Below are 11959 nucleotides of genomic sequence, written 5' to 3'. Positions count from 1 at the left end.
TCTGTGAGGATTGTACTGAGAGTTGACTAGCTGTGAGAGCTAAAGCTTTGAGTAATTTTGAGATATTTCCAACTTGTATGATAATACAGATAGTGGTGTTTTTAGTTGAGGCTTTCCCCTAAGTATTATTTTATGTTTCATGTGCATTGATTCTTCTTCTGGTTATTTTTTTTCATCTTGATCTTGCTCAAATCTATTAAGTTTCCGCAAGTTTGATTGTAGAAGTAGATTAAAGTATTTTGCTTTAGTTATATTGCATTATCAGGTTAATCTACAGTCGTAATTTCTACATAATGAACTATAGTGGGGAACCCTTTACTTACATCGGGAGTGGAAGAGGTGCTCCTCCTCCTCTGGATCTTTGGGTGTTATATATCTGACCTGAAAATATATGATAATAGAAATAAACCCAAGAAATAACAAGATCTGAATATAGATAGAAATGCTTCACTTTATTAATCAAAACCCTTAAGGTAGGGAAACACCATACATTCACTCCTTAAGGAAGGAGAACACTCCACAAGCCATATGCCTGTTCATACAATAATCCTTGACATCTCTCAATGGGGAGTCTCTAGCCTCTATATAGGCTTTATACATACAATACCATGGGTCATTACCATGGTTCCCTCAATACCATCTATCTAATACCATATGCTTATTACATTATTGCTAACTACTTGTGGTCCCTTACATGATACGGGTTAACCACCTTATTTATTACTATGGCCCATCCATTATTACATTATTCCCTTGGGTACCTTCCTCTGTACCCAATATTATCCCCCCTAGGTATACTACATTCCACCCCCCTTAACATGTTTCATCTCCGAAACATAAGAAGAACACAAATAATAAGATCTACTCAAAAGAGTAGTCCACTGGTACCATGCACGTGCATCTAGCCATCCTAGAGAAAGGTGAACCCTCGATCTAGTTGGTGCCTCGCTCGCTTGAGATGGAAGTTTGCCCTAGTGGCTCTTCTGTGTTGATGTGTAGTAGATGGATCGTCGCCCCTCTCTATCTGTCATGCGGGGGTTGTTGTCCTTGTGGCTAATTCATTGCCATCTTGTTGGTTGTTTTCTTGCAGGGTGATGTGGGTGGTGATATGCTGAAGTTTTAACCATCTGTGTATCTTTATTTAATTCACCACCTAATGGAGCCTGATTGGTATCTGGTACATGTTGTGGTGTCTGTTGTTGTTTCTTATCTTCCAATATTACTTCAACCACTGAGTCCTCATCTGATGTATCAGTACTTGTAACATTTTCTGCTTTAGCTTGCTTGGACTCTACCTGTTTTTCTAGTACCTAGTTTGATGTTTGTGTTTGGTTGTCAACCATCAAGGGCTCATCATCTGATGTGTCAATTCCTGGAACATCTTCTGCTTCAGCTTTCTCAGACTCTACCTGTTTATTGATGGAAATATCCTGTAATGTAATTTTCTTCTTTTTATACCAGAGCTTCAGGAATTTCTTCTGCACATTAATATTGATAATACCCACTGAATCCATCCAAGGGTATCCCAAAACAACATCCATATTAGCCATATCTAAAGCATAAAAATTAGAATGCAATACATACTTGTCCATAGAAATCTTCAAATCTTTATAAACTTCCACCTCCTCATTATTAACCTATGTTTGCTCCATTTGTTTTTCTGGAACTTGCAATTTTTTTGCCAAATTGACATTTATAAGATTTTGCTTGCAACTAGGATTTATAAACACAATGATCTTCTCCTTTTGAATATATCCATGAACCTGTAATAAGCATATACCAATAGAAAATAACCCCACATGTTTCTCATTATCTTGTTTTCTAGCATGAGACCATCAGTCTAAAATGAATTTTTCAAATTCTTCATCGGGCAGGTTGGAACACTTCTTTTTGTTAAGTAATTCCCAACATGTGGCCGCCTCATTTTTAAATTGTTCCACTACCCAAAATTTCCAATGTTTTTCCCATAATGACTTTTTTTCTTTTATGTATTCTTCAATAGTAGGACCATTATCTTTTCTTATAAAATATAGAACCGCCATGAAGAGGGTTTTGAAAAAAATTCACTTACTTGGCAAAAAATTGAAATGGCCACAATTTAGTCAATATTGCTCAGAATCCCTATTATAACCTATTTTTTGAAATGGAACAACCATTCTGCTTCTTCCCATGTGATAGAAATCCTGATCTAGGCACTGGAATTTCTGATTCGCACTGCAACTGTCCCGTCGTCACAAAAATTTCTGAAAAAAAAAGCGTTGATTTTAAATCAGCGAGATTTCTCTCATCTGGACTCCCATTCAACTGATTTTTTTTTTTTTTTAATTGGGTATTTTTTTTACAAAGTACCCAGATCTGCAATAATATTATGCAAATGTTGCCACAGAACATACAGATCTTATTTGCAAACTCATCGCCCTAAAAAATACTTGCAACACAGCTGATTTTTAAATCAGCGATATCTCCCTCATTCGGACTCCGATTCGGTCGATTTGTTTTTTCAAATTGGGTATTTTTTCACAAAAAACCTAGATCTGAAATTAGATTCTACAAATATTGCCCCAGAATGCACAAATCTGATCTGAAAAATCATCGCCCCGAAAAATGTCTACAACACAATTGATTTTTAAATCAGCGATATCTCCCTCATTTAGACTCTGATTCGGCCGATTTTTTTTTTTCAAATTGAATATTTTTTTGCAAATAACCCAGATCTGCAAATTTTTCACCAAAACATACAAATCTGATCTACAAACATGTCGCCCCAAAAAGTTCCTACAAAAAATAAAAATAAAAAATCTCCGCTTTGCCCAAGAAAGTGCTCTGATACCACTTGTTATAGATTTGACCTGAAAATATATGATAATAGAAATAAACCCAAGAAACAAAAGGATATGAATATAGATAGAAATGCTTCACTTTATTAATCAAAACCCTTAAGGTAGGGAAACACCATACATTCACTCCTTAAGGAAGGAGAACACTCCACAACCATATGCCTGTTCATACAATAATCCTTGACATCTCTCAATGGGGAGTCTCTAGCCTCTATACAGGCATCATACATACAATACCATGGGTCATTACCATGGTTCTCTCAATACCATCTATCTAATACCATGGGCTTATTACATTATTGCTAACTACTTGTGGTCCCTTACATGATACATGTTAACCACCTTATTTATTACTATGGCCCATCCCATTATTACATTATTCCCTTGGGTACCTCCCTTTGTAACTCATATTATCCCCCCTAGGTATACTAAATTGGGTTCCTCCTTTTGGATATTCGTGGTGGCAATGGTGGCATTGGGCTCTTCATCGATAATCTACTTCCCTTTGTCATTCCCCTTGTTGGCTTCTGACTCAGAGTCAAAACATGCATCTGATTCAGAAGCCTTCATCTCAGCCACCACTGACTGCTTGGCCCAACACTCACTTATGTTGTGAGTGGAGCTCTTATGGAACTCACATCACTTTCACATGTCCTTCTTCGGCTTCATGGTGTTGTTCTTTTCTTGCGACTTTGGTGGGTTGTTCTGGGCCAGGATTTGTCTTTTGTTTTGCAGTTTGGGGCCACCTTTCCCTTGCTTTGGATTCACAAATCAATGTCTCGCTTCTTCTATTTAATCTTATGCTTGATCTTAACAACATATCGGTACATCGTGCCGAGCGAGGAGATGTCCAAGAACTCCATATCATCTTGGATGTACCTATGTAGGCAACCGCAGTACTTGAGTACCAAATGTTTCTTAGAATCCTTGATATCCAACTTCATGTGAATGGTATGAAAAAAATTAGTAAACTCCGACTCATCTTGGTCCCTTCTCTGCCACAGCGTGTTCCACTTTATGTATTTATCTTCATAGCTCCCAACAAGGTAGTACTACTCCTTGATGGCATCCCGAAACAAATTCCAAGTGGGTGCGGTTGAAAAAAGTGAGGGAATACTTTCATCCTTCTCATAGTAGGTTTCCCACCAGTCCTTGACGTGGGGAGCAGCTTTGAGAAGAGAAAAAATAATCTTTTCTTAGCTGGAAAAATCATGAACATAAAAATATCATTCTTTGAGATTTAACCATATATTTATGATGTATGCATCTATTTGGCCCTCAAATATGGGAATGTCAAAGTTTACTTGTACCTTAAATGGAGAGGTGCCTCCAGACTGGCTGCTGGATGTGGATGCACCGTTGCTGGGCAACCGTTGAAGGATCTGGGCATTGTTATCCATCATTGTGTTCCTTTGTTTCTCGAGGGCCTCCTCGAGCAATATTTTGATAGGATATCCTACTCCCTCATCTTTCTTTTCTTCCCCCATGGGTGATTGTCGGGGTTTGCGAGGCTGATCTTGTAAAGGTTCAAAGAGATCAAGCTCTAACTCCTTATACCCCGACCTCGTTAGGGACATGCAAAGAAGGATGGAGAAAGAGCAGGCCACTTTGATACTACTGATCTGAATTTAAACAAGAACACAACAAATTACAGATATAACCATAAGCACAGAGATGCAACAAAAATAAAACTTCATTTCATTAATATCAAAGAACAGAAATTCTTACATACAAAATGGAAAAAAACTAGCTCGGGAGATGGTAGCTTATCTCTGAGAAGAGATTTCGCGAATACATGCCTCTGAACTCTATTATAATGCAGCTTGAAGGCCTATTTATTATTCAGAAACAATAGAAAACCTCAAATGTCCAAAAACGTAACCCTAGGAGATGAAACACCAAACTATGGGCCTCGTTGGGGTAAATTGGTACGTCAACTTCCAAGGGTCGTAACTTTGACAAACAATCTCTGTTTGACGTGCACGATTCCTCATTAGAAATATCTATCCGAGGACTATAATTGCTGATAGCGAACACTGAGTTAAAACCTTGTATTTACCACCAAGTGATTTTCCAAAAAACATCATTTAAGGCCTCAAAAAGACTCTGGAAGTTCAGGCCTCGAAAAAATACCAAAAATAGTAAACTGTGATACAATTAAGGAAACTGAAAAACTGAAAGAAACAATGGTGGGGGTCCAAGTAGAATAGGCAGGTGGCCACCAATATCCACTTGGATTAATATTTCTCTATTCCCTGATCAACACATATTAATTATGATTAAGTCAATGTTTATAGTATAGGGAAAAGGGAGGGGTTCATCAAGGCTTTGGCCATGATAAGTCACATCACAATCTCATGTAGTGGAGTTGTAAAGTGCATCCAATGTCTTCTTCATCAGTTGCGTTGGTGGATGGTTATCTATGTAGGAGATTATATGAAAGAATAGGGGATGTGGATGTATTTTGTAGTCATTTCCATGAATGATGAGGGGCCAGTACATTAAGAAATAGTGAATTTGTACCTATACCATTTGGAAATAACGATTTGCATATTTGAATCTTTCTCATGCTAATGTTGCAGGAGGAAGCATATGAATGTTGTCAGTGATCTTAATGGAACTTTATGATCTCCTACGAGGAATTGATAGCAATGAGAAAGTTCTATATTCTCTCTCTCACAAAGATATAGGAAGGAATGCCGAAATAATGATTGAGAATGGGAGGAAGGCATCTAAGGAGACTTGGGAAGATGGATCTCCATTGCATTTGATTTCCATATAGCATAAGGGAAGTCTAGAAACTTTCCGTGTAATACTGATCAATAAGTGGTTTTTACATATGCATATGTGGAATTATAAGGTGACGATGCGCAACAATAATAACAACTTATAGAAAATGGGGGATAGGCTAAGAAACAACTCCAGGGAGTTCTTCTCACACAACAAGAGAAACTCTAGTACAAGTGGAATCTAATTTTCATAGAGGGAAATTTATTTGCTTCATATTTATCCTTGGTTTATCTTAATGTCTATATCATTTGGAATCAGAAGCTTGAGAAGACAATGTCAAGTGAGCATATAGTGACAAGATGGAGCAAGACCTCTATCGATGCAACAAGACAATTAGGGATAATTATATGACCTGCAATGTTATAACCACAATGGATATGATGATTGAACTTTGAACTATAATGGACTGAATTAAAGATGAATTTCTCATCTACAAAACCAGGTGAAAGGAATCAAATAAAAAAGGGATCTAGTGACTCAATGGTTTAAAGACTTAACTAATTGTGTGTGAGTTCTAAATACATACCTAATTCAAATATAATGTACCTTTCCCAAGAGCCGCTCTCCTTGCTCAAAGAGAAAGATTGTAAATTCTAAATCTAATTAGTATGGAATGTAAATTTTGTATATTATTACAAAAAAATTTTTGAAAAATTCACAAGTAAAATACATATAAGATATGAATATTATCTTAAATTTAGTTTTAGATATCACATGGGAGGATAAAGAACTTATAAACTTTGAACTCTCAAAATTTAGCTCCTCAAATCTACTTGTACTCTATAATATAATATAATATAATATATATATATATATATATATATATATATATATATATATGTAATAGAAATATTTCTATTTTTACAAGGCAAATTTTATTTTCACCATAATTAAATGTAGTTAATTTACAATTCCATTAGGAAAAAAAGCCTTAACAAATATTTATTTTAAATAGCTGAAAGATTTTTAATAATCCAGCATATAAAATTATATTATTTCCTATCATACGTTGAAATTTAAATGCACGTTTTTTGAAGAGATGGATGGTTAGTTTAATATATGAAAGTTGGTAGTATTAACTGTGCCCACAGAGTTAGTTTTTATCCAATTGGATAAAAATGGATGAAAGTCCTGCGCCGCTGTCGTATACTTGGAATTCAGGTGCACGTTGTTTGAAATGGTGAAAGTCCGTGTAGTATACTTTAATTTCAGGTGCACGTTGTTTGAAATAGTGAAAGTCCTGATGATTTGAATGCAGGTCCAGGGCAGCCAGCGTTTCCCTTTTTCACGTATAAAGGGGTGCCGTTTTTCAGGAACATGAAAGACTTAATCATTCGTTCGGAATTCCATGGCGATTCCCTGCGACGTTCAGTCGATTCTGTTTCTCGTTGCTTTCGTAATTTCTCTAATCCTCCCTCGATTGATCGTAGGGAAGAAGAGCGCACGGCATAAGAAGCTGCCGCCAGGCCCGTTTGCTTGGCCGATTGTAGGAAACCTCCCTCAGCTAATATTTTCTGGCGACACATACGAGGTATTCGCGAAGAAGGTCCATGAAAGATACGGCCCCATCTTCACCATATGGATGGGTACCACCCCTCGCATATACATCGCCGGGCGCGAGGTCGCTCACGAGGCGCTCATCCAGAGCGGCCCCGCTTTCGCCTACCGCCCGGTCGTCACCGGAACGCGCAAAGATTTCAGCAGCAACCAGCACAACATCAACACGGCCACCTACGGGCCCCTGTGGCGGAGCCTGCGCCGGAATTTGGTGAGCGAAACCCTCAGCTCTTCGGCAATCAAATCCTTCGATGTCGCAAGGAAATGGAGCATCGGGTGGCTACTGGGAAACCTTAGGAACGAAGCAGCGGAAAACGGTGGAGCGGTGAAAGTTGAAGAAAAATTATATTCCGTCATATTCTGCATCATCGTGTATATGCTGTTTGGGAGCAAGCCCGACGAGGAAACGATTAGGAACTTGCAGGACCTTACGCGGGAGATCACCAAGAGTGGCCACGTGGGTCCGAGGTACTTGCTGCCAGTTCCGAGCATTTTTGAGCGACGCCGCCGGGCAAGAGCTGCGGAGATCCGTCAGCGGCAGCGTGACACCATGCTGCCGCTCATACACGGCCGCCGCGGCGCTGCTGGCTGCGCGTACGTGGACTCGTTGTTCGCTCTGACGTTGGACAACGGCAGGAGACTAGAAGACGACGACATCGTGTCGCTCTGCTCGGAATTCATCCTCGCCGGCACCGATACCACGGCCACCTCTCTGCAGTGGCTGATGGCGAATCTGGTGATCCGTCAAGACGTTCAGGCAAGATTATACGACGAGATCATCGGCGTCGTGGGGAAGGGGAGACCCGTGGAGTCGGAGGACGTGCAGCATATGCCATTTCTTCACGCCGTTGTGAAGGAGTTGTTGAGGTGTCACCCTCCGGGCCACTTCGTCATGCCCCACGCCGTCTCTCAGCCTTGTCAACTTGACGGTTACGACATTCCGACCGAGGCTTGGGTCAACTTCTTCATTACGGCCATTGCTACCGATCCGGGAGCATGGCAGAAGCCATTGGAGTTCAGGCCGGAGCGGTTTGCAGACGAGGGCGCGGAAGTGGATTTGACGGGAACGAAGGAATTAAAGATGATGCCGTTTAGCGCAGGGCGGAGGATTTGCCCCGGTATAGAGTTGGGTCTACTTCATATGCATCTCATAGTGGCAAGGTTAGTGCAGGAATTCAAATGGGAATGTAAGGCAGGGGAGACGGTCGATCTTTCTGAGGTGCAGGAACTGACGAAGGTTCTGAAACATCCTTTGCCCGCCATTATAAAGGAGACAGCCCGTGATGAACAGGAAATCAGAAAATAATCGTATGAGTAGTCTACAAAATATAATAAGTGACATTGCATACAATAATTGAAGGGGCGCCACGCCATGAAAACCGGTATGCCAGTGTCACAACCAGAAAAAGATATCTAAGTATTACATGTGTTGTGTTCTGCGTATGTGCTGACAACTTTGTGTTCCTCGTATATGTGCTGAGGAGTTTGGTATCTTTTGCGCGTCAGGAATCGATACTGTCTTCAGCCTGTAATTTGTGTTGCAATAAATTAAATAAATAATCGTCTTCACGTTATTATCATGGCGGCCAGTCGAATTTCGATGTGCTTGACGATGGATAGAGATCAGCTTTTGTGCGGTTAATGTTTTGACGTAATATGGAAGAACGCCCAAAGATCTAATGTTAAGAATTTTAATTATCACCTTTTCAATTCAACATTCACATCGCCACTGCTGCCGCATCATCATGTTTGTACTGGTTGTAATTGATTGCTTTTCTAGGGACATTCTATGTCGATTCTTCATTTCAGATTCTTCCTTGAAAGGGACAAGCGTTTTCGCACCTTGGTTACAGCTAGTTTTTTTGCATTATACCCCTTTGACTGGCAGCTTTGACATGTATACATGGATTCATGAGATGGATATTACCTTACACTTCATACTTCTGGGACTACATCACCCACCTAATAATCAGCACAGAAACTGCTAACCTCGCCTTCCTTAGTGGTAAGTTCTAGTATTTATGTTTCAATGGTTCACAGACAACAACAAGACGGCATTTTATTCAATTATTGAAGTACCATTTTTTTACATTTCGTAAGTTATTGATTCCTTGTAAATGAACAATTATTGTGCTAATCAAGGATATCATGCTTTCACATCGTGTTGTTGAATAAAAAGTTAGTAAACCAATTAATAAATTATTAATTTACTATATGTGTAATAATTTTTCTATATTTATAATCAGATTTTTTATTTTTTTTTTATATCTTCCATTTATATTTATAATTAAATTGTTTTACCATTTTCTCTATCATTTTCAATTTATATTTACAATTAATTGTTTTACCATCTTTTTTATATCATTTTCAAGTATAAATTGAGATTATATTAGCACATCTATATTAAAAAATGTAGTTGATTTAAAAATGTAGTTGATTTAATTAGTGTATAAAAGTAGTAAACTTTCTCAATTCATGTATGTCAACCATATTTAATAATGTGATTGTGCTAATGCATGGACGATGTTTTTGAGATAAATTCATAAACCATGATTAACTATGATTCATGTTAGTTGACTATGGTTAAAAATGGTTGTCAAGGATTGACCATGATTAAAGAGTGTTGAAGAGATTGATTGTAATCAACCATCAACATAACAATGTATTTATGTTACATTAATATAACATTTATTGTTGATGATTTTTACATCATTATATTCATGTTACATAATTAATGCTGACCATGGTTGACCATTGTTGACCATAGCTGATGTTACGTTGGTATTCATACTAGTCTATACCCATTTTAACTTTTGATTTACCAAGAGTTGAGAGGATCAAATCTCTAGAGATGTAAACCTCTTTTAAATTGAAATAAGATTTCATTCCTCTAGACTATTGATAAATAATCTCGAATTAAAATGAAACTAAACTAATATATAGTCATTTTATTAATAAAAAATTTAAAAAATATATTATTTGGTAATCTTTTTCATTTGAATTTTATCTAGATTGTTATTTTTATTTCTATCTAACACCATACATACCATCTTTTTTATTAATAAAGAGTTTGTGAGAGATCATTGTGATTGTTATTTTTATTTCTATCTAACACTATACATACAATTTTTTTATTAATAAAGAGTTTGTGAGAGATCATTGTTATTTTATTCCTTTTTAACACTATAGGTCATCCTTTTATTAATAAAGAGTTTGATAAAGATTATGTTTGATAAAGATTATTATTAAGTAGTTTTTTTATTTGAATTATTTATTTATTTATTATTTTTATTTACTTTTCATATTATTTTTTATTTTTTAATTACACTATATAAATAAATTACACAAAATTAATTAAAATATATACTTATGAATTGATTTACTTGGACGAACACGAAATAAATTCACATTATATTTTAATATATCTAAACATTATAATAAAATGAGTTCATTAGCCACCCAAAACTAAATTTACATTATTTTTTAATATTATATTAAATATTATTTTTTATTTGAGAAAGAATGTAGGTAAATCACGGAGACTACTCTCTTATCATGTTCTTATGATTAATTTCTTAGAGTATTTAGATAATCGACCCAGAAAAAAATTGGTTTGTTCTTCCTCGTGAAGACTTTATCAATATGTCAATGGAAAATAATTATTGCCAATGAAAAATGTTGAAAATGTAGCAAGAAAATCTTAATTTAATATTTCCTTGAATAATTAGGAGAAATTCAAATTTCAATTTCAACAGAATACTTGGATATAGTTAACTAAGGTGACATGGCTCTTGTCACTCTGTTAGCTTAAATTCGAGTTGGAGACACTTGAGTTCAGTTCTACATGATATATTGCTAATTTGTACAAATCTATTTGTTAGGGTAACTAGTTCTCACTGTTAGTAGAACTAGTACTAGTGGAGGTTCAGTCAAGGGTGTGTAACTTTTTTCACACGGAGTAATCATCCAGTTAACCAGCCTAAATTAACTCATGCATGCAAAGAATTCAAGTTACCCAGTTGAGATTGGAGTTCAAGGGAAGTGTACTATCAGTTGTAAACTAGTTCAAGTTGTACAGATGGTGCATGTAGTCAGAGAAGGACCTAAAGGAATTGCACAATCCAATGGAGGAAAATTCGTATTAAATAGGGGCCTAATTCCCAAGGGAACAATGCAAGGAATTACGAGCTCGGAGCCTAGGAATTTTGGCTAAGTATTGGTCAAGGTTAGGTAGTCAGGTACAGGATAGAAGATACGGGTGCAGGTTGAACTCAAGATTAAGCAAAGCATATTGTATTCATCCAGATTCTTTGATTAATGCAATGCAGATAGTAAGGGGTTTTGAGCAATTGTTTTCCCCTAGATAAATCTCTGTGTATGTGTGTTGAATATTAATGCATGTTAATGATTTGTGTTCTTGATCATGATTTTCTTTCTGCAAATAAGTAGAGTAGCTTCAAGTATTGTGATCTAGTAAATTTCAAGAGCAATTTTGAATCTACACATTAAATTTATATAGAAAATAAATTTCATTCAATATTATAGAGTACTTTTAACACACAAATTTTTTCACAAAGTTAAATTATTTTCTATGCTATTTAAAAAAAATTATAGTCTGTTATCAGTTTTTTCATTTTGGTGAATCCAATTAGCCTACAAGTTACTTTGCACATTTATTCGATAATTCTGACATGCAGTTCACTAAAAGCCTACAAAATCTATAATTTGTAAATCTTAGAATAATGAAGAGTACTTCATCAATATGTAACATATTT

General features: G+C 36.5%; 1 protein-coding gene across 1 annotated transcript; it reads left to right on the top strand.

Annotated features, from left to right (window-relative positions):
- The first annotated feature begins 6940 nt into the window (after positions 1-6940).
- On the top strand, positions 6941-8764 carry LOC149225482 (cytochrome P450 77A3-like). The gene has a single exon (XM_089375097.1). It carries the CDS (start codon positions 6976-6978, stop codon positions 8488-8490), a length of 1515 nt encoding a protein of 504 aa, XP_089231223.1. The 5' UTR covers positions 6941-6975; the 3' UTR covers positions 8491-8764.
- The last annotated feature ends 3195 nt before the right edge of the window (positions 8765-11959 follow it).

This window comes from Pinus tabuliformis, chromosome J, assembly GCF_031772625.1.
Source record: "Pinus tabuliformis cultivar Carrire ecotype Pingquan chromosome J, CPIR1, whole genome shotgun sequence".
Classification (NCBI taxonomy): Eukaryota; Viridiplantae; Streptophyta; class Pinopsida; order Pinales; family Pinaceae; genus Pinus; species Pinus tabuliformis.
This window is presented reverse-complemented; position numbering and strand designations above follow the sequence as displayed.